The sequence below is a fragment of the Sinohyriopsis cumingii genome, chromosome 6, assembly GCF_028554795.1.
Source record: "Sinohyriopsis cumingii isolate HCF-2022 chromosome 6, ASM2855479v2, whole genome shotgun sequence".
Taxonomy (NCBI): Eukaryota; Metazoa; Mollusca; class Bivalvia; order Unionida; family Unionidae; genus Sinohyriopsis; species Sinohyriopsis cumingii.
The window spans coordinates 51,509,732-51,534,438 of record NC_142966.1 but is presented as its reverse complement, the minus strand read 5'-3'; the positions used below and the strand labels follow the sequence as shown (position 1 = coordinate 51,534,438).

General features: G+C 36.1%; 1 protein-coding gene across 7 annotated transcripts in view; it reads right to left on the bottom strand.

Moving 5' to 3' along the window:
* Window positions 1-24,707, bottom strand: part of LOC149796924 (H(+)/Cl(-) exchange transporter 3-like) — a 178,279-nt gene that overhangs the window by 70,189 nt on the left and 83,383 nt on the right. For all 7 annotated transcript variants that reach the window (XM_089961594.1, XM_089961593.1, XM_089961595.1 and 4 more), the window contains 6 exons: window positions 19,448-19,593; window positions 12,516-12,674; window positions 11,427-11,633; window positions 9,637-9,717; window positions 6,394-6,576; window positions 5,170-5,259 (listed from right to left, as the gene is read on the bottom strand). In XM_089961594.1, the coding sequence (XP_089817720.1) occupies window positions 5,170-5,259; window positions 6,394-6,576; window positions 9,637-9,717; window positions 11,427-11,633; window positions 12,516-12,674; window positions 19,448-19,593 (866 nt within the window). The remainder of the gene's footprint in view (window positions 1-5,169; window positions 5,260-6,393; window positions 6,577-9,636; window positions 9,718-11,426; window positions 11,634-12,515; window positions 12,675-19,447; window positions 19,594-24,707) is intronic.

Below are 24,707 nucleotides of genomic sequence, written 5' to 3'. Positions count from 1 at the left end.
ATCTTGTAAAAATACTATTACTGACCCATGCTTTTCAGGATGACTTTTAGCCATAAAACAGACTGACTTTAAAAACAATAGTAAGCATACACTCTTGTTTGCACAAATGATTTGTGTTGATAAAGCATTGATATCCGAACTTGACAGAGGCTTTGCTTACTGCTGTATTACCTGTCAAGACCAGATTAAACCTGAAACTATTAGGTTCTTCTACTTCCCCCAATGAAATGGTCTGTCCCAAATGTGATATATATTCATTTTTCTATAGAGACAAGCATATCTCATGGTCAAATTGTATCAGAGACAGTTCTGACAATGTTAACATTATGGTCATCATGACCAACTCAGTTCTGACCAGGATTCACTCAGAATGGACAACAGTACCATCTAGTCCCTAGTGAGTGCAATGATGAACACAAATGACGCTTACATTAAACCTTCAAACCCCATATATTTATAGCTACAAAGAATGTATCAAATTAAGCATATATTTTGCCATAATGGATTTTAAAGTAGGAACTTGATGCATGTTTTTATTTAATGTTATTGTGACTGTGACTGTGAATGTTTGCACATGTATATGTGTATGGAGTTGATATCTGACAACTGTTATGACTCTATGGTTGTAAACTAAGTAACAGAAAGATGCAAAACCATCAAATTTTGTAAAACATAACAAATATTTTAAAAGCAAAAGCAACAAGTTTTGTAAAACAAATACTTTAAAAGCAAAACAAACAAGTTTTGTAAAACGTAACAAATACTTTAATTCTCTAAATTATAAAAATGTAAATTTAAGAGGAACTTTCAGTATTATGAATTAAATCCAAAAAAAATCCTAAAAATCCTAAAGAAGGCCAAAAGAATCAAATGTTCCAAATTAATTCCAGGTCCTCAAACATGCTTATGAGCCAAAAGTCTTCATGAATAACAATGGTGTTGTCCAGATTTCCTTTGAATAAGTTTACAATAATCCCAGAATAATATTTTAGTCCAATGAGCACATTCTAATCCAATGAATAATGCAAACAAATGTTTCCTCTCAAATTATAACTAAACACAACATTAAAATTTGAATTATTGCTTTGTTTTGTTCACACACACTGAGCCCCCATAATACTACTAATGACTTTATTTAAAGAGGGTAACACAATTCTATCTCTATCTTGGCATCCGTCCGTCTATGGGAGACGATGGCATAGCTCCAAAGTACGCTTTTGCTTATCCTTCTTTTTAGCTCTCTTTTCAGCTTGCTTTATTCTTCTCTTTTCCTCTGCGTTTTGAACTCCCTGCCTGACAGCTAGACGCCAGCTGGAACGGTTGTTTGCACAGCTCTCCCAGTCGTTGACATTGATGTTTGCTGTCTTCATATCCTTCTTGCAAACATCTTTGTAGTGCAGATGTGGTCATCCAGTTGGTCGTGCACCTTCTGCTAACTCCCCATATAACAGGTCCTTGGGAATGCGACCTGGGTCCATTCTCTTGACATGGCCGAGCCAGCGAAGGCGCCTCTCGCTGAGTATGGAGAACATGCTGTTCATGTTGGCGCGTTCTAGAACCTCTGTGTTGAGTACTTTGTCCTGCCACTGGATATGCAGAATGCGCCGCAGACATCTCAGGTGGAAGCTGTTGAGTTTCTTCTCGTGTCTTGCATAGGTGGTCCATGTTTCGCTGCTGTAGAGAAGTGAGCTGAGCACGCACGCTTGGTAGACACGCAGTTTGGTCTTCTCTGTGAGGTTGGGGTTGTTCCAGACCCTCTGGTTAAGTCTGGCCATCACTGCTGCTGCCTTGGCAATCCTGCCGCCCACCTCAGAGGGAGGGGAGTCTGTGTCCTGTGCCATGACATTCGTTTTCTTCAAACTGATGGTCAGTCCAAATTCCTTACATGCATGGGAGAGGCAGCATACCAGCTGTTGAAGTCCATCTTCTGTGTGTGATGTCAAGGCTGCATCATCGGCAAAGAGCAATTCACGGATGAGTACCTCTGTGACTTTAGTCTTAGCACAGAGACGGGCGATGTTGAACAGCTTGCCGTCAGCCCTGGTATGGATGTACACTCCCTCGCTGCAGTCCTTGAATGCGTACTGGAAAACATGGAGAAGAAGATGGCAAAGAGCGTCGGTGCAAGGACACAGCCTTGTTGGACTCCGCTAATGACTGGGAATGCTTCAGATGTTGCGCCATTGAAGCACACTGTGCTGTGCATGTTCTCGTGGAACGACATAATGACAACAAGCAGACGTGGGGGGCAGCCGATCTTCTGCAGGAGTCTGAAGAGTCCACTCCGACTAACCATGTCAAACGCCTTTGTCAGGTCTATGAAGGCAATGTAGAGGGGCATCTGCTGCTCGTGACACTTCTCCTGCAGCTGACGTAGTGAGAAGATCATGTCTACAGTTGACCTGCCGGCTCGAAATCCACACTGGGACTCTGGGTAGATGCGAGAGGCTAGGATCTGCAAGCGCGCCAAGGCAACACGGGCGAAAGCCTTTCCGACGATGCTGAGGAGGGGGATGCCCCGATAGTTGTTGCAGTCGCTACGGTCTCCTTTGTTTTTGTACAAAGTGACGATGTTGGCGTCATGCATGTCCTGTGGGATGTATCCCTGTTCTCAGCAAAGGCAGAGGAGTGTGTGTAGGGGCTGGAGCAGTGCTGGTTTTCCGCTCTTGAGGACTTCAGGCGGAATGCCGTCGCTTCCAGGAGCCTTCCCACAGGCAAGGCAATCGATGGCTTTTCCGAGCTCTTCCAGGGTGGGCTGTGTGTCTAGCTCCTCCATGACAGGCAGGTCTGGAATGGCATCCAGGGCAGTTCCAGTGACATTGTTTTGGGTTGCATATAGCTCGAGATAGTGCTCAACCCATCGCTGCAGTTGTTTCCCCTGGTCTGTGATGACTTCGCCTGTCTTGGACTTGAGGGGGGCGGTCTTGTAGCTGTCCTGTAACACAATTAGCGAAGAACTAATCTACCTTGAGGCCCTCATACAAAGAAATTTATTTATTTAAGCTGCATCTCTGAAGCCACTGGATATACTGGGTTTGGAAGAAGGAAACAGAGTGGGCATTTCTAATCTCAACTGGAATACTATTCCAGAGTAAAGTTCCAGATTATTGGAAACCTTTTTTAAATAATTCCTTATTTGGTTTGGGAATTTTATTGTCTGGCAGACATGGATTGCAAGTGGGGAGTATTGCCAGGTAGCCTATACTGGAACGGTGACTGTAAATATTCAGGAACACTATTACTGGATATCCTGTACATTAATTTGGCTTTTCTCAAACAAATTCGGTCTTTAATAGGTAATACTTTTAACTTAGCAGCTAAATTTTCCTTGCTTTCTTTCTGGATTGACATTAGCCCAAATGCTCTTTTTTGAAGATGTGCCAGCTTTGCTATGTTTTTATCATTTGAATTACCTCATACTGTATTACAGTAGTCTAAATAGGGTTGTATGCAACTGTCATAAAATAGTTTTCTGTGCCTTTCAAGGAGAAAATGTCTGAGAAACCATAAACCTGAATTGACATTTTTTTTACTGATATGCTTGATATGTTCAGTCCATGATAGGTTATTATCTACCAAAACACCAAGTAGTCTATCATGACAGACCATTTGCAAATTTTTCTCCTTCCATGTCAGACATAGTTCATCACTATCAAGATTTGTCCTTTTTTGCAATGTTGAGATAAGTAATATTTTAGTTTTACTAGTATTTATCACCATGCCATTGCATGTGCACCAGTTGTCCAGTTTGTTTAGGGCATTCTGTAAAGAAATTTTGAGTTCATGCTTTGTGTTTTCGATGTCAGACAATGTTGTGTCCTCAATGGTGAGACCTCAAAATACACCTTTTGAGTCTTAACCCCCCTCCCCCAACACTATCTGGAAATATGGCAGGTATGAAAATAAGCAAATAAAACTAGTTCTGTAAAACTGGGAAAACTAGAGTTGATGAATCCCCAACCAAACTCTTGTCAATAAATGCAAAAGTTTTCAAACTCCTTTAGACCGCTGACCAACACAAGATTAGAAATTACACTATCATACTTTGAATGCTTGTGAGCAGGCATTCTGGTCTGAGGGTATAACACCTTGCTATTTGACATGATATAATACATACATTCTCAAATATTTATAAATGAAAAATTTCTCATAAATTATCATAATATTCTATTATGAATATTGAATTTACACAACTCTAATTTCCATCTACTGTTAAAAGAAAATATAAATTGTCATATTTTAGTAGAATGATCTATTTTCAATCTGAGGATCAGTGTTTTCCACAGCTTTCTAAGAAAAGGTGCCCTTATGGCCCTCAGGGTCGAAATTATGGGTCCCTTCTTATTTTCTAGTTGCTCCCTGCCTATTACTGTACTGTTCATTATGAACTTATTACTAGTTTATCATATCACTGCAATCATGAAAATTAACATTAAATTGCTTTAAATTACTCAAGCAATTTCATGCCAGTATCTCTTGTAACTGATGAAAAAAGACTTAAAATAACACAGTGCCTGCATCTAGTAGAATGACATGATACAAGTATTTGTCCTTTTTATTTGCAACTTAGCTGTATTCATTTTTATTTCAAAAACAAAAATAAATTCTTACTTTTCAAACTGGTCATTCTTAAGCCAGTATTTTAATTTGCACCATTAGCAATGGATCATTCAATTTTAATTGTGCATTCCTTAGGCTTAATTGGTCAAAATATTCTGTCCTCTCAACGATTCCAAATGTTGTCAGTTTAAATCCAATTGTTTCCCATATACTCCAATTCATTAATCAATGCATTTATATGTGATAATCAGTTGTTACCACTGTCAATGATATATGCATTACACAAAAAAATCCAGATATTTCTTAAGCTGTTCACAATTCACTTGCTCAGAACTCAACCAAAGCATGATTTAATCATAATATAAGACAAGCTTACTAAATAGCTTTAGTGATGAAATCAAGCACCTTCATGACTTGGTGGACTTGCCTAACAGGTGAGACACAGTACATATCATTGCAACTGATAATTTTTGTGAGTACTTATTAGACAATACCAATGTGTACATGCATCCATTTGAATTTTATTGGTCTTAAAAGGCACAAGGGTGTAGGCTGAAGAAAATAGTGAGGAATAAGTTGATTGTTGCTGCAAGATATGGTTATACTCACCTCCACTATAGGGTATTTTCCAAGAACAGATGTCTTCCTATATCGACACCATTTTATGTTGAACCTTATGAAAAAGCTTCCATACATGCCCTGGAGAAGAAAAAAAAAGAGTGTCTGGATCAGCTAAAGCATAACACATTTGCCTCGGATCTATGAAAAACATCAAAGTACTAACATCTGGCTCAGCTATATGAATAATATTATATTTTGTGTACCAACATTTGACTAAGCTTTATGATAAATACTTCAGTAAGAGTACCAATATTTGGCTCAGCTTTATCAAAAATATTACACTGAGAGTACCAGCATTTGACTCAGCTTTATGAAAATATTACATTGAGTGTACCAACAAATGGCTCACATTTATGAAAAATATTACAATGAGGGCCAAAATATATTACTATGACAGTACCAACATATAGCTCAGCTCTATGGAAAATATTATGATGAGAGTACCAACATTTGACTCACCTTTATCAAAAATATTACATTGAGAGTACCAACATAATAGATCAGCTCTATGAAAAATATTACATTGAGAGTACCAACATTAAGCTCTGCTAGCTTTCAAGATGGCAAAAGTTTGAGATCAACCTTACCTTATTCTTTATGTTTTTTTTAAAGCCTGCATCATAAATAATCAAGCATTTTTTTAAATTGTATTTTATATTATTAGCTTTGTATCCAAAGCATCTTAATTAAACAAAACACATCATATTAGTATTTCAGAATTTCTGATATTATGATCCACTCTTTATCAATTTTGGCAGACTGGACTTCAACAAATTGGACATACAGTTGTATACCAATAAGATTAAAAAAATATACCAATATTTGCCTAATTAGCAAAGATGGCACAGTTTTGTGTACTGTCTCGAAACAGAAGGGCTCTAATAGCTGCCATATGGAACCAGTTACTGCACAATTGTTACTGTCTTTATATTCAGTATATATTCACTTGGGTCCAAATGCAAAAAGCCAGCAGATCAGGGTCTATGTTATTTGTTCTACTTGTTACTCCTAACAAACTGCAACACAGACCCAGATTTACCTACACAACATGCAACAGCAGATCCATGTCTACACAGTTTGCAGTTGGACTTGTAAGCGAGTATATACAGTATTCAGAAGTATTACACACATAGTAAAGATTAAGGATTATTTAGTGGTGGTTTTATGGGTCAACTTTTGCAGTCCCACCATGTACTGTTTTCAATGTCTTACCCCAAGTGCTCCTATCAATATGAAAGGCACAAGCTCCTGTATGTACCATGGCTCATTGTAATCAATGTAGAACATCACCAGGTGGTCATTCCCAAATGGATTGATGGCTCGCAGTACAAATGCAGCTGCCAGGGCACAAAAGAAAGAACGCCACATTGTCTTTGGAGGAAAGTAGTAACTCACCTAACAAAACAAATTTGTATTTTTTTTTAATCACAGAGAAGGAACATGTTAACAAAATTAGTTGAAAAAGAAATATGTCCATGAACTAAAAATGCTGAACAACAGTAACTGAAAAAATAACCTAGATGCAGACAGATATATGGACAAGGGTAACACTATATAATCCCATGTAGTAGGGAAAAATAAAATGTACAGGTAGGGTATAAACTGAAGTTAATGCCCTGTAATACGACAACTTCTGCTGAAACTTTAAATCACAAGATACCAACCTATTAGAAGACAGTTGAGCTTGCTTGCACATGCTGTAAGTTATCTTTTGCATAAAATTAGGTCACAGTTACCTACTTTTGCTGCATTATTCCTAAGAATGCATAGCTGAAAAGAGTCACTAAAGGATACAAAGAAGATCACAATGAGTATCCCTTGACAAAAACCAAGTAGAACCTTCCAGATGCACATTCTGTTTTCCAAGACAGCAACAGCAATAGTGCATGAGATATGGTCCAAACTGCCAAAACTAAATCATTTTTAGCACCAGTACAACGACTATCTTGTCAGAGGCATTGCCAATCTAACAATCCCTTTTTAGTGGGACAGTTAAGAAATTTTTTGTTAGTTAGACCACCTTTCAAAAAGGTGTAATGAAATATCATGTACTGTCATTGTCAACTTGGAAAAACATTAAAAAATTCAGAAGTGTGATTTGATGCATCAATGTCAAACAATACATTCAACTAAATATTTGTAAATTACACTTGGATCTTAATGACCAACAGAAGGGGCAGTTCCAAACCCAAAAGGGATGCATTGGCAAGTCTTAAGGGTCTGGCAGGTCTGAAATTCTCGAGTCTGTTGCTTTTGTCCTTTTTTGAATTTTAAACTGCTGAGTACCAAAACATCTTGTGTATGCCAAGGCCACAATTCTTTAAAGAGCAGCAGTGTTTGATGGTGCCATGTTGGCGATTTGATGAACACCATGGTTATTTAAAACCAGCTACATACTGCTATATTTCTTTGGTGAGAATCCTATGTTCATGTGGCCATCCATTCCGAAGTAGCCATATAAAGATTTTCAAGATGACATTTGTAATTAAAATCAGCATCATTTTAATATAGGACAAACTATCTAGTGCCAGTTTTATTTATTTTAAACATGTCAGGAGAAGAATCAGTAACTATGGTCACTGTGGCAGCCATTTTGGGAGGTCATATAGACATCATGTTCATTTAGGACTAAATATATATAGTACGAAATCTTTAAGGAAATCTTTAATGTTTATGTGACCATAAGATTTTCAATAAGGTTACATGGCAGCCATGTTTGGAGTCAAATCAGTATATTTTCATTCAGGAGCATGCACGTCATATACACAGCCTTTCAATGAAAACCACATGTTGACATGACCATCTGTTCGTCCATTCAGAAGAAGCAATAACAAAATTTTCAAGATGGCAACCATATAAGATATCAGACTGGCACCAATTTCATTTTGGACCAAGCAGACGTGAACTGAATTCTTCAACTGAAAAATAAACCATGTTTATATAACCATCTATTCAGGGGAAGTAACAATAACTAAATTTTCAAGATGGCCACTATTGTGGTCATATTGGATTTCATAGGGGACCATTTTCATTTAAGACCAACTAGGTCTCAGAATGAAACTGTATTGAAAGTTTCATGACTTTCCTCCAAGTATGTAATGAGTGATAAAAAACTACTGCTAACAGATGATGGATGGATGATGGCTGCACTCCCATTGTATAAACCTTTCCAGTCTTTAACTAGTAGACCTAAATAACCAAGCATGGTAATTAAAGCAAAATGAGCACATCACTGAATATTCTCTTTAGATGTGAACATAATTTCTTAAAACTAAAACTATTCCAGTTTCATGACTAAAACAGTAATGGAAATTAAGTGAATGCATGAACACAAGATATTCACTGAAGCTGAGAAATCTGTCATGGAAACTACATTTGCTAGCTGTGTATAGTTTTTCTCAAGGACTGTCCATGTAGCAGTTTCAGAACAATGAAATTAAAATGCAAAAAACAAATTCAAACTGACATACGGGAAAAAGTGTTCTGTGGAAACCAGTATCTCACCTGAGAACAGTGTTGCTATAACAAAAATTTCTGCTTATTCCAGTCAAACAGGAGCCAAAGATGTCAAACCCTGGTTATGGCAATCATGAAGCAGTGTCAAAATGATTTCAGCAGTGTCATGGATATATTCTTTAAAAATAAAAAATTTTCCCATACAATCATACTAGATCTTACGATACATACCTGCTATTTTCCACCTGTTTAAAGTCAGATCAACTGGTTTATTGTTTTCCATAGTGATTTTTGTTTTAAACATTGACAAATCAAGATGCCAGATAAGTCGAGATACTGGCACAGTAGTACTTTTCTCCACATGAAAAACTTATTATCACCTGTATCCATACTGAAAACTCCTCCTCAAAATTTTATTCCATACAATGTTTAGTTTCCATAATTTTATTAAAATATTCAGAATGTGGAATTTTCTCTGAACATTTGAAATAATTTTACAAAGTCTGGAAAAGTTGGCATTTCTGCACAAACTTCCAGAAGCTGTTTTGTTTTGTTTTTGTAGGGTTTAACGCCATTCCTCAGCACAAGATAGGCTATACATGGCGACCAATGTAACTAGTGGAGGAAGAACCCTGGAAAACCCTGGGAAGAACCACCCACCCACGAGAAGCTATTGGCAGGCTTTCTCATGTACCCACATTAGCCAAGCCTGAGACTCGAACCCACGCAGACAGAAGTGAGATGCGGTGATCCGGAATGGTGAGTGCTTGAGACCAATCAGGGCCCCTTTAGAAACTGGCAAAGTGATACCTATGTTGCACTCTTCACAGGTGACACAGTAGCAATACCACCATGAGAAAAATTATTCTTTCACATGCTTTTCATGAGAGATATAACTATAAATATATATATATATATATATATATATATATATATATATATATATATATATATATATATATATATATATATACACACTCAAGCAATTGGCTGTCTCACCTCCTCCAGACTGAAAAGTACCCCACCAATTGGAGCACCAAATGCCACACTGACACCTGCAGCTGCTGCAGCTGATAAAATCTGAAAGAAATTAAGGAGAAAACTGTAATCATATGTCTCCCTCTGATTTACACTTATCTCTTATTATGGATTCTCATGGAAAACTGGGTGAATGTCATAGAATTTGACATACTGCAATCAGTGCATAGTTCATGCATCAATAATTATCTTGATTAACAATGACAGGTGAGGTCTCCATGAAAAGCATGCATCGTGCATTCCACAAATCCAATTCCTGATTTCATTCTCATGTTGAATAACATTTAGCTGAAGGTATGACATCACAGCATACCTTGCCTATAGTATTAATATAGAAAGTTCACCACTGAATAAACATAATTATCTCCAACCTCAGCTACACGGCCAGTATATAGGTCTTGCACGGATGAATTACTGAAATCACAAACACAAATATTTAACCCATATTAGTAAATGTAAGTCATAGTCACCTTCTTTGGTCTGAATGGTGTAAAACTAACCAAGATGCATTCAATTATCAAGTTTCATGATTGGAACATAAATATTACCCAGTGAACAATTAACACGAAATTCGAACAGTTACTTTAGTATGAAATATAGGTCAGAGTCACCCCTATTCGACAAAAGGATGTCCTGAAACATCCACTTACTAAGATATGATTCTAGGTCAGATAGCATGGATATATGTGACAAAAACACAGGTGGTCATGATCTAAATGCAAGAACAAAACCCAAGCTAGAAAAGGGTAAAATATAGGTTACAATGACTTTCATTTGTTGTAAATGAATGGTACTAATAGGGATGCACACAGTCAATTACTCTGATGAACAGTGCTTTTGTGATAAGTGTATAGGACTACCGTAATCAAGATACATCACCATCAAAAAGTTTAATAAATCTAGCTATAAAAGTAAATATACATGGTGCAAAATAAACCGAGTTGGACAAAGTGATAAAATGTATATGCTTTTATCTATGTGGACACAGGCACCAACATCTATGCTGGGGGTAGTACAAATAGTTCACATCTACTTTGTTGAGGTGATATAAAAAGCTTTCATGTAAATGATTTCTAGGTAGTTGTCTAGATGGATGTCTTACATCATCTATATCCATGTTAATAAAGCAACCCAATTTCAAAGAACTGAAAGTATACATATTATAATTAAAAACTTTCAAGGTCACATTTCTTTTTTTATGTTTTCTTAAATTATATTTTTATTTCTGATATCTGAAGATGCAATTTTTTAAAATATATAAACTCTTGAAAAAGCATGTTTAAAAAGCTTTAACAATAAATTTTCATTTTGCCTTCAAGCTGTTAATTCAATGGCATTTCTCAACTCTTGACAACTCTTGGTTGTTACTGTTGTTGTTGTGGGCCTGACATAATTATTCAGCACATGATAGGCTATACATGGCAACCAGTATACCTGATGGATGATGGAAGAACCCAGGGAAAGCCCCAGAAGATCCATCAACCCACTGGCAGCTGCTAGTAAGCTTACTCACATACCCACATAGTCCAAGCTTGACACTTGAACCCATGCGGACAGAGGTGAGATGGCAGTGATTGGTAAAGGTGAGCACTTCAGACTACCCAGCTACCTGTGGCTGATGACTCTTGGTCATGATGCAACCCATAAATATTACATGTATCATCAAGTTACAAATACTTAGCTCAACGTTTTTTTTCAAGGCAGTCAGTGAAAACACATTAGAGATAAATTATATAAAACAAGATACTAACTTCTCTCTTCTTTGCCTCATTATTTCCATATTTAGGGAAGAGATGGGAGACGATATTTCCACAGCAGCAGGCTACATGAACAAAGGGCCCCTCTTTACCCAGACTCAGGCCAGAGGCTACTGACAGAATCATGCCAACTGATTTGGTCAAAAATGTCCACTTTCCCAAATAGCCTCTGATGATAAATCCACTTAATACCGTTTTAATCTGAAACAAATAAATAAAATGTACATGTACGTGGATGTGTACAAATTTAACAAATATTAAATATTTAATAAAGAAATTAAGCTAATCAGCTTCTTTTTATTCAGTCTTGCAAACCATCACAGATTATATTGCTTTATTGTCAAAACTTGCAGACGTTAAAACATCTGCATTTCATAATTCAATTAATGTCTCTAAAGTTGCTCATTTATCTTCATAGCTAAAACTAAATGACTAACAGGCTATTTACCACAACCCCCACCCCCCTTCACATCCCACTTTGGATGGAGGTAAAAGCTGGTGATTTTTATTTCAGGCATTTCTTCAGGTGTTTATTTATAAAAAATTGAAATGAACAAATGAAATTACATGTACACAAACAAAATGGAAGCAGCTGAAACAACAACTGAAGTTAGGGCTCAGCTGTATAGGATCATTTTATACATAGTTTTGTTCTAATGATTAATCCCAACAAACCACACAGACCCAGATCTGCTGGTGTATTATGGAAATGCAGAGCTCGGTCTATGTTGTTTGGAAGGTGGATCTAAATTATACACTTGAATATAATGTTACACAAACTAGATAACTTTGTGGGAATTGGTCATAAAAAGCTGACACAAATATAAGATATTTATAATTTTAAACCTGAGTAATTCTGATAAAATTGGTCAGAATTTGTATTATAACTACATTACATTTAATAAGCATCTGTCTGGTACAATCCTCTGCCATTAAATGATTAAAATTCATTTTTATATAAAACTGAAAGTGGATAGGACTTTTAGAGATATAAAAATGAAAGTGGATAGGACTTTTAGAGAATGTGGCAGAACTAATAAACTCAGACCCGAAATGAGACTCCACTTGACTCACAAGTCTTACCTCAGGAATACCTGAACCACAGGCATAGGGTGCAAAGACCCTGACAAATATGGCTGCCAGGAATGCAAACACAAGTGCAAACATCATATATGTGATATATCTGATGATATATGCCCCTGCTTCATTCTCCACACCCATGAGATCGGACCACATAAACCACTGAAAAATACAAATACAATTCATGTACATGTTTATATCATATACTTCCAAGTATACTCACTTATAAGTCGAGTTCAACTGCAAAGATCCTGATCTGTCATTGCATAATGCGCCAGAAGATCTGGGTCTGTGCAGTTTGTTAGGAGTAATCAGTAAAGCAAGAAAAGTAAACCCTGATATGTGGGCACATCATGCTATGGCAGATAAGGATTACTTGTTTGCAATTTGACTTAAATTATAAGCAAGTAAATATGGTGTGTGTGTGTGATTCGGATTTTTAACGTAGCTTTAACAATTTTTCAGTCATATCGCTATGATGTCTGCAATGTGACAGTTTATAGTGATGTCTAGTACTGGGGCATCATGCCGCAGACATGTAGCATGATGTACCACCCAGTCACATTATCCTGACACCAGGCCGACCAGTCCTAACACTAGCCTCTTAATGCTGAGTGCCAAGCGAGGCAGCTGTATATAGTATATATGGTAACTAAAGGCCAGGAAAGCTACGTTCTGGATCAGAAATAGGGCATGATTAGATAAAAAAAAATGTATCCTTTACTGTCAATAAAGCTCTTTTTAGTTTTCAGACAAAAAAGGAAAGATTTATTGTACATATAAAATGTACTATCATCATTTTACATTACTCCATGGTTTGCCTTTCAGACCTGGATTGCCCATTATAATAAATATATATATATATATATATATATATATATATATATATATATAGTGACACTGTTCTAGGAAAAATACAATATACAATTACTTTGAGTACATGTCTTGCCATTTGCTTTCTTTATCTTGTAATCTGCTGTAGAATTGACACTTAGTGGATTGTATTTACTTGTTATCATGTGTCTCCCCTTGGATGATGGTTTGTGCATATTTATATACAATTGAGAAATGGTCTGTATTTATATGTAATCATGTGTCTCCCCTTGGGCAATGGTCTGCATGCATTTATATGTAATCATGTGTCTCCCCTTGGGCAATGGTCTGCATGCATTTATATGTAATCATGTGTCTCCCCTTGGACAATAGTCTGTATGCATTTATATGTAATCCTGTGTCTCCTCTTGGGCAATGGTCTGTATGCATTTATATGTAATAATGCATTTCCCCTTGGGCAATGGTCTGCATGTATTTATATGCAATCATGTCTTCCCTAGGGCAATGGTCTATATGCATTTATATGTAATAATGCATTTCCCCTTGGGAAATGGTCTGCATGTATTTATATGCAATCTTGTGTCTCCCGCTTGGGCAATGGTCTGTATTTACATGTAATCATGTGTCTTACATTGGTCACCTTGGGCAAAGGTCTGTATCATTTGTACGTATTTATTTGTAATCACTTTCTTCTCCTTGTGCAACTGTATGTATTATACTAAATCATGTAGTCCCCTTGGGTAATGGTCTGTATGCATTTATATGTAATCATGTGTCTCCCCTTGGGTAATGGTCTGTATGCATTTATCTGTAATCATGTGCTTCTCTTTGGGCAATGGTCTGTATTTATATGTAATTATGTGCCTTTCCTTGAGCAATGCAGGGGCTCCACAGAATGCTGTCTCACATTTTTTGAGTTATAAGCTTACATAGAAAATTTAACATTGGCTTGCACAAAAACTTTAACATTGGCTTGCACAAATACTTTGGCTTGCACAAATACTTTAACATTGGCTTGCACAAATACTTTAACATTGGCTTGTACAAATACTTTAACATTGGCTTGCACAAAGTCTTTAACACTGGCTCGCACAAATACTTTAACACTGGCTTGCACAAATACTTTAACATTGGCTTGCACAAAGTCTTTAACACTGGCTCGTACAAATACTTTAACATTGGCTTGCACAAAGTCTTTAACATTGGCTTGCACAAATACTTTAACATTGGCTTGCACAAAGTCTTTAACATTGGCTTGCACAAATACTTTAACATTGGCTTGCACAAAGTCTTTAACATTGGCTTGCACAAATACTTTAACATTGGCTTGCACAAAGTCTTTAACATTGGCTTGCACAAATACTTTAACATTGGCTTGCACAAAGTCTTTAACACTGGCTCGCACAAATACTTTAACACTGGCTTGCACAAAAACTTTAACATTGGCTTGCACAAATACTTTGGCTTGCACAAATACTTTAACATTTGCTTGTACAAATACTTTAACAATGGCTTGCACAAAGTCTTTAACATTGGCTCGCACAAATACTTTAACATTTGCTTGTACAAATACTTTAACAATGGCTTGTACAAATACTTTAACAATGGCTTGCACAAAGTCTTTAACATTGGCTCGCACAAAGTCTTTAACACTGGCTCGCACAAATACTTTAACATTTGCTTGTACAAATACTTTAACATTTGCTTGTACAAATACTTTAACAATGGCTTGCACAAATACTTTAACATTGGCTTGCACAAATACTTTAACATTTGCTTGTACAAATACTTTAACAATGGCTTGCACAAATACTTTAACATTTGCTTGTACAAATACTTTAACAATGGCTTGCACAAATACTTTAACATTGGCTTGTACAAATACTTTAACATTTGCTTGTACAAATACTTTAACATTTGCTTGTACAAATACTTTAACAATGGCTTGCACAAATACTTTAACATTGGCTTGCACAAATACTTTGGCTTGCACAAATACTTTAACATTTGCTTGTACAAATACTTTAACAATGGCTTGCACAAAGTCTTTAACATTGGCTCGCACAAATACTTTAACATTTGCTTGTACAAATACTTTAACAATGGCTTGCACAAATACTTTAACATTGGCTTGCACAAATACTTTAACATTGGCTTGCACAAAAACTTTAACATTGGCTTGCACAAATACTTTAACATTGGCTTGCACAAAAACTTTAACATTGGCTTGCACAAAAACTTTAACATTGGCTTGCACAAATACTTTAACATTGGCTTGCACAAAAACTTTAACATTGGCTTGCACAAAAACTTTAACAATGGCTTGCACAAAGTCTTTAACATTGGCTTGCACAAATACTTTAACATAGGCTTGCACAAATACTTTAACACTGGCTTGTACAAATCGAAGAATAGCTATAACATAGAGACTTTGTGAGTGTGACAGACCAATAATGGTTACATAAACAACATGGTCTTTTATGGCATGAAATTGTAAATATGGCTATAGGATACAGAATCTCAAAAGTTTACAAGTTATGACTCATGGGTTGGACTCGGAAGGGAGGAACATGGACAGGAGCATGGTTCAGCAGCAATTTGGGTTTCTGAATAAATATTAACCGTCTAGTCTGTCTAGTGTGTATTGCCTTCTATCAAAAATTGCAGAAATTAGAGGATGACCTTTGATCTCCTCACCCTTCCATTTTGTAAGGAGATATACTTAGATAACATAAAAATATTCTCTACTCCATAAACACTAAGCATAGCAAGTTCCATGGGCAGTTTTATAACTACAGAATTGAACAAACATTCTACTATTCAGGTGAATGGTTATCATCAGAAAAGATGCCATGACATCATAAATTATTAACTCAGGCAATTTTCATGATACAAAACAACTGTGTTCCCTATGGAAAATAGTTTAAATTTAGTATTACAATGTGAAAAGTTCCCAAATAGTTATCACTGTTTAAAAACTGAAAGTATCCCATGCAACCTGGCATCTCACTGTGCCCAGTATGACCTCTGTATGTAACTCCAAAAGCCTGTCACATAACATTAAGACTGTTTACAATAATGAAATACACTTTCTGCTTAAGCAAGTGAGACAGAAATTCCTAGCATATCAATGTGTAAGACAGACACTCTTAGTGTATCATGGCTTAAACTTTAGACCTAAGACAATATTATCCCAAAGTTTCAATGGAATACAGCAACTGATGTAGACAGAAGATATGTCACTCGGAAACACTTTTAACACAAGACTTAAATTTTGTCAACCTTGATGCCATGTCACATTTAAATGGTGTTGACCATGATGCCAGTGGCAGAGAAGTCACTAAAGAAATGAGAATACAAAATGTGAAGGTGTGGTGAAGGATTACAGAAAGAAACATGTCAGTGAGGAGATCGCTGACCTAGGATGAATACTCAGTACCATTACACAAGACATAAGAGGGAATACAACATGTGGTAATGAGGTGTTCATCATGATGGGAGAAACCTGAGATCAATGACATTTAATGAGTAATCAGAACCATTTACACAAGATATAAATGGGAAAGCAACATATGATAATGAGGTGGAGGACACCAATGACAAGCTTTAGGAGGCCAATAACTTTTAATAAAAAACCAATACACAAACCGTAATTGGGAATACAATACAGAAACTACAAGGTGAATGAACACATTGTTACATGCTGAGGCTCTTACAAAATGTAACAGAAAAGAGTGAAGACAACAAATTTTGTAAAATTTAACAAATAATTTGTTTCATTAGAAAAACAAGGTAAAAATGAGAAAAAGAACTTACAGTTTAATGAATCAAATCCAAAATTAATCCAGAATTAAAAAACAAGTCCTATTATTAAAGTCCTAAACGAATCTGAGTCTGAATCCCAATGAAATCCAAAATAGAAGACAATGACGTCTGTTGTAACCTGTAAAGTGCTTCAGTGTCAACAGTCTCTTGTTGAATCACAGAAAATATTATTCAGGTTTTTGAATTCTGTTTAAATTTCAATAAATGTCCTTATTCAAGAATTGATTTACAGCACTAGTATCTATAGGGAAAACAATTACTTGAAATCCAAATAATTTGAAGAAAATAAAATAGGCCTAATTAGCCCAAAACTGGTCACAACATAAAACAACTTGACTTCTCAAGGGTTAAGGCAGGGCTAGCTATTCTTTCTCAAAACATCAGTAATAAGTCTAACAACAACACAAAACAGATACCCAGATGAGTCACATGGTCATCTTTCTAGAACAAAATAGAAGCTTTTTACATGCCTAACATCATGTACTCCCAGTAAGGCCTTAACTAAAATTAATGTCTCTTACTCTGGGAAAGGATAATTTATATTAAAAGAGTTTACTAGAACTGCTACTGTTTCTGATTCAAGGTCAGAAACTAGGTCAGCATTAGATACAATGCCTCTATTATTAGCTGTATACATCAAAAATATTTGTCAGAACTGAACTCTATTCTGGAAAATATAAAATCCAGTAACTAAAGTTACATTACAATAGCATGTAATGAAATAAATTTAAAAAAAAACCTAACAAACAAATAAATAAATAAAATCAAATATAAATTAAATCAAATATATATATTAACAACATGCATTACCACTATACAAGCCAGGCCTTTGTCTATTTTGGAAATAGTTTTATCTATAGCACTCCCACTATTGTGGTAGTTGTAATGCAGCACTGTTGACTGTGTTATCTACCGAATCATGTTATACATGGTACAGTCCTACCCGTTTACGTCGACATAGGCGGATGTCGAGATAAGTGTTGGGGGGGGGTCTGAGAAAAAGATACAAGTTAAATTCATCAGTAAAGGGTGACCTGTCGTCAGTAAGTAGAATTTACACTTTGAGAAAACAATGGAAATTTTGAGTACATGAAGACAAAACCAGTGTGAAATACACTTGTATATTGACAAATTACATTTTGGTTACCTTTGTGTAATAAAATCCACAATAAAATACTGCATCGGTCACATCCTGATATGAAAAACATTCACTAAGATATTCAATGTTGGCATTAGCACATGGCTGCATAGTTGTTATTTACATGCTTCAAGTACATGTACTTAAATTGGCCTAGATTTTGGTCAGTATGTTCCCATCTTATTGAGGCTACCAAGCGGATGGAGCTATTCACCGGGAAATGAAAACCTATCAACAAGTTTGTTTAAACAATACATGTATTTAGTTAAAGAAGTCATTGTGAAAAGTACATAAAAGCGAACAAGAGATATGCAGCTGATATGATTAATGAAGGCATAATATTGAATTCATTGACACATGCTAAATAAAGTTAAAAAGGAAACTGTCACAGCACAATCAAATTGTTTTAATCACCAATCACTTTGGAAATGCAAGAATCGATCAGATTTCATTGCTTTTATTTAAGTCACCGCAAGAGGCCAACTTTATAGGACCAAACAAAAGCCTGTTTTTTTTATCTGACCGCAACATTAAAGCCTAGTGGCAAGATCAACTAATTGTTGAATAAAGTACAGGTCAGAACTGGCAGCTGGTCAACATAAATGATTAGGTGGGAAAATTTAAGCCGGTCGGCAAGATCAACTAATTATGGGTCAGAACTGGCAGTTTGTCGACATAAATGATTAGAAAACAAAGGATTTGTTCAAGCTTGGACCAAGGGCTTCTGTCGACATGTACATTTATCTTTCATCTCTACGTCGATATAAGCATGACAATTTTGGTAGTAATAGTAGACCAAGGGACTGGGACTTTGCTTTTTTGTCGAAATAGGAGGCTTGTCGACATAAGTAATGTCAATATAAGTGGGTAGGACTGTACCATGATATATACAGAGCTGTGATATATCGAGAATAGTGGTATGGGGCCACTATATAATGTTTTAAAAATTAAAGGTATTTTGAAAAAGGAAATGATGAAATTAGACTTGATTCATCATGTTTTGTATTAACACTTACATTGGTATGATTTTGGCCATGGGGTCCATTGTAATATGACATTATATCCTGAATGGCATCATAATGAGGCATGTTATAACGGGGTAGAGCTGAATCTACACCTGTGATGTCATCATACTAACCTGTGAACACCTATTTTCATCGAATGTAGTGTCATTAGCTGACCAGCAGCACTGTTCTCGGTTCAACCAGAATGCCTGCCTACAAATCCCCTCTTTCAAATCTGACATCCATGATGTTCCAATGTCAACAATTCCAGCCACAGCGCCTGAAGGTATGAAGAGATGGATATACATGAAGGATTGAAAGTATCCTCTATCTGCTCATGTATAATGGCACCAATTTTAAACAGCAAAGACACAGATCTACTATTATATACCACACCAGCATGTCTGGGTCTGTGCAGTTTGTTAGGTGTGATCAGTAGAACAAACAATATAGACCCTGGGCAACAGGCACAATATGCTATGGCAGATATGGATCTTTCTTGTTTGCAGTTTGACTCGACTTATAAGCCAGTATTTATTGTACATCCAGGTGAAATTCTAGTGTAGTCACTGCATCAATTTGCCAACTTAAATTTCATGGTCACTATTATCAGAAAGGATTATCCCTGTTATTCGCTGTTCCTTCCAAACAGACAAATAACTGTGCTAGATTCATTCAAAGATGATGATAAACAAGAATACAATTTGAAACCTAAATTTTTTTTTTAATATTGCAAAATGCCTAAGTTTGTACTTATAATTAAACCCAAAGTAGAATTTTGCTGTATTCCTAACATACATTTTGCTATGCTTCCTCATTCTGACTTCCATCCTAAAATTTGAACCTTTTAGGTAGATTACTGAAGGATAGGGCTACTCCACAGGCATAAGTCAGTTGCCTATGCGAATTTGTATTTCATGGGTTTTCAAGCTATGACACAGTGGACCTGTCCATTCTGATGTAAGGAAAAAACCCTGGGCTAAAGTCACTTGCACATAAAAAAAAATTGTTTTTATGCGCAGTAAGTGTATATTGTTGCAAGGTTAGGATCTTAGTATTGTCTGTGTTATAACCCTGGGGCTTAGCCACTGTGGTTAGGGAAGGACCCCAAAGTCAAGCCAGTAAATGTGTCAATATTTATAAGGTGAGGACATCAGTAGTTTCTATCATGACAGGGGCTAAGGTATTCTGGGTAGGGAAAGGACCTAAAGATTCTTCCAGGAGTCCCTCTGACAACCTGAAACTCGAGTTTTTGACAGTAGCTAAAGTCTTGGGCATTGCACAGGGATCCCAATCTGACATGTGTCAACACTCAAGTCTGTGACCATATATGCCAGTTCTCGGATTTTTGAGACATACACATTAGAATGAATGTTAACATTATCCCTACCCCCACAACAACACCATCAGAGGCATGATCAAAATTCCAAATGTTCTGGCATGATCTCCACCCAGGAGATTATTAATGTCCCATGTTTGTGTGTCTAGACTTAAACAGTGCAGGAGGGGTTCAAGGACATTTCACATATTCAAACATATTTATGTACAGACAGACAGATGGACTGTATCAAAATATCCACGTGCTTCTTTGAATGTGCATGGATAATAAGTTTACAATTTATTAGATTGGTCCTGTAATTGACCCTCATTAATTTATACTGGCATTCAAATTGCAGCAAAACAGACTATATCAGCGTTCACATTAGATAATAAATGTAAAATTTATTACAGACTTGCTTGATTTAAATGTTGACAGGAACATGAGAAAAGCAACTGAACCAAATGGAGAAGTTTTTGGAGCTGAATTTTCAGCTGTGTTCTTTTATAGCAAACAACTGCTGTTTCTACGATGCTTACGAGTTCAATTGCAATCTACATAAACCCATATTTGCCATTAACTATGGCAATGGCAAATCAGAGCCTAAAAAGTTTGTTAGGAGTAATCAGTAGAACAACATAAACCCTGATCTGCTAGCACATCATGCAACAGCAGATCAAGGTCTATGCTGTTTGCAGTTTGATTCAATTGAATTACCACCCATCTACACCAGTCTTCTCATATCATGTGACCATTATAAGTCATGTGATTAACAAAAGCCACAGATGAAGTAAGTGCGATATTGCCAAAAATTTTGAACTTGAAGATATCTATGCCCTGAGTAAGGGAAAATTCTAATAATAATGAATCATCCAAAGGAAGGAATCAACCTTTTCAGTTGTATCCTAAGTCAACTTGGATGTGAAGCTCTGCTAGATGTGGAAGGCACAACAAATTATACACCATGCCAAAAAGAAATTGCTGCTAGAACGCATCAGACAAACAACCTTCACTCACAATAAGATCCAGCAAGAAATTATATCCCCAATGGAGAAATTAAAACAGGAACTGCCCCTGACAGAATTAAAGGAAGTACAAGAGCTCTTTATGCATGTACACAAGAATGAATCCAAATCTATAACAATGCCAGAGGGATACAATTTTGAAGTTTACCAGCAAAAATATCAGTTACATTTGGAATCAGAGAATGCTAATATGACCAACAAAGAAAAATGGGAAGTGAATCCTTCAGATAAGCAACTTTTTTGTGTGTTACACAATGATCGATACCGCTAGTAGAGATTATCATGTACTGAAGCAGCGTGTGAATAGGTTACAAATCACTTGGTAGCAGACAGCCTGAGAGGCAAGGTTGCAAGAGTTCTAAATAAAAGTAAACCACCCAGAAGTATAGTGATCCTACCAGCCGACAAAGGACACACCACAGTATCATTCAACTGGATTCAGATTATCTTCATAAAATGGAATTGCTGGTTAATGATAAAAGACACATATCATAAATTAAAGAGACCAAACAACAGAAGCAAAAATCAAACTGATTAACATGTTAAAACAATGGAAGAAAGACCAAATTATATCTGACACATTGTACCATCATGTCTACCTCACTGCTGAAAACATCCGGAAGCTAAATGGGTTACCTAAACTTCACAAGAAGGACGTCCCACTCCGACCCATAGTATCTATATTTGGACAGTATTGTATGCTTTGGCCAAATATCTGACTTCTGTCGTGGGATTTCTTGTGGACAAAATGGAGAAATGTATCATGAACAGCATACACTCTGTCCAAAAAGATCAGGGACCTCGAGGTATCACCAGGTAGAAAACTGCTCTCTTACGATGTATCAGCACTTTTCACCAGTATTCCAGTGGACACTAGCAACAAGTGTGATATGAGAGAAATTAGAGGAAGATAATACTCTGAAATCTAGATGTGATCTCTGCACTGAATATATCTGAACTTTATTAAGACTATGTTTGGACAGAATAGACTTTATCTTCAATGGGCAGTTTTACCAGAGAAACAAGTAGCAGCAATGTGGTCCCCAGTCTTATACATGGAGTTTTTTTTGTTGAGAAAAAGGCTCTGGGATTAGCCAGGATCCCACCATCTATGTAGTTCAGATATGCAGATGATTGAACCAAAAAGTACCATCTGCATCAGTTTTCCGATCATCTCAACTCCACTGACCAACATATTCTGTTCACTTCATAAGAATAAAGTGGCAAATTACCATTCTTGGAAACGTGTATACATGTAAATGATGATGGATCATCCAAGTCACTGGGTAAAGAAAATCAACCCACAATGACCAGTACCTTAACTTTTCAAACTCCCAGTGAGAGGGAAACAGCTCTCAATTAAACCAGTAGTGGCCCAAACAAAACCAACATCGGTATGCCATATGTCTGTGGTACATCAGAAGTCCTAACTGAAGTATTCAGATAACATGGGATTAATGCATATCACCAACTATATGTCTCATTAAGAGAACAACTTACACATGTGAAGGACAAAACTGAAAAACTGAAAAAAAGTGGTGTAGTTTATCGTATCAAATGTAGAGATTGTGAGAATGACTATATTGGTGAGACAGGAGCGTTAGAAGCATGAATTAAGGAACACGTCAGTAGAAAGTCTTTTGTAATACATTAATAGTGCAGCATAAAGGTACATTCCATCATTCCCAATCAGACCAAGGTTATCACATCTGAGAAAAGGAAGGTGATGGAAGCATTTGAAATGTGACAGTGGAGGCCAACATTAAACTGGGATGAGGGGCTTGAATTACCACCCATCTATCATCAGCCTCCTTGTATCATGTGACCATTATAAGTAACATGATCAACAGCAGTTGCTGATGACGGCAATGTCATATTGCTGAAAATTACAAACTCGAAGATATTTATGTTCTGAGTAAGGGAACATTCTAATAATCATTTAACAATAATAATAATAATAACTGATTATGTACTTTTGTGACCTGGAAAAAATATAAGGTTGAAAACACACTGAGAACTGATGGAAATTGCACCCGTCTATCTCCCTTTGGCAAAAACACGGTTGCAATCACTAATCAATCAATCATAGATAAATTACCCATCAAAATCAAACTGTCTCTGCAGTGATGAAATCTTAAGTTTTACAAAGGCTGAATTCTGGGCCAAATAGCATAATACACTTTAAAGTGCTTGTCTGATTAGGCCTCTAACACGCATTATGTAAAACACAGAATGCTGTATTTCAGATGAAATTAAATCCTCATATTTAAAATGGACTTGTGTTACAAAAGAATATTTATTTGTCTAAAACCAGCATGAACTGGCCTGATTAAGTAATATGGTTTGATTATACAGAACTGTCTAATACTTTATAAAAATACAGATTAATCCAATAGTTCGCTTTTCCTATTCCAAGACCCATAATAATGTTTCCTCAATATCATTATCATTTATCCAGACTACCAATTATCCCTGACAGAATTCAGCTCTCAAGATTGGAGTCAAAATGATCAATATTTATTTCCACTGTACTTTTTGAGACATTCAGCCAAGTTGGAAAATCAGAGCAGAATATTCTGTAATAACAATAATCTGGAGTCAGCCATTATTTATCTTATGCCAGTCCCAACAGGCATATAGCTGTTTGCTTCCATTTCACAAATAAACAGATCCTACATCATTGTTCTCTCAGTGGTGATATCTCATACACATTAAAAATTTATATCTGTAAAAATTTACAGCTAATCTGTTCATATATTACAATGTAAACCCTGCACAATAGTCAAACCCATCAACAGCATCTGCCCACGGACAAAGCAAAGCTGACCTTTGTACACAGTCAGCCTTTGAACAAAGTTTCACCTTTGAAAAATTGCTTTTTGAACAAATATGATATGCTGAATATCATTATTATTATTATTAACATTATTATTATTACATTTTCAAGATTGTTTAATGTGCAGTAGTAATCAGCAAAATCATAAAACATCAGAAATATAAGAAATTTGCCAAAGGTAAATTATAATATCTATTATAACCAGGTAACAATTG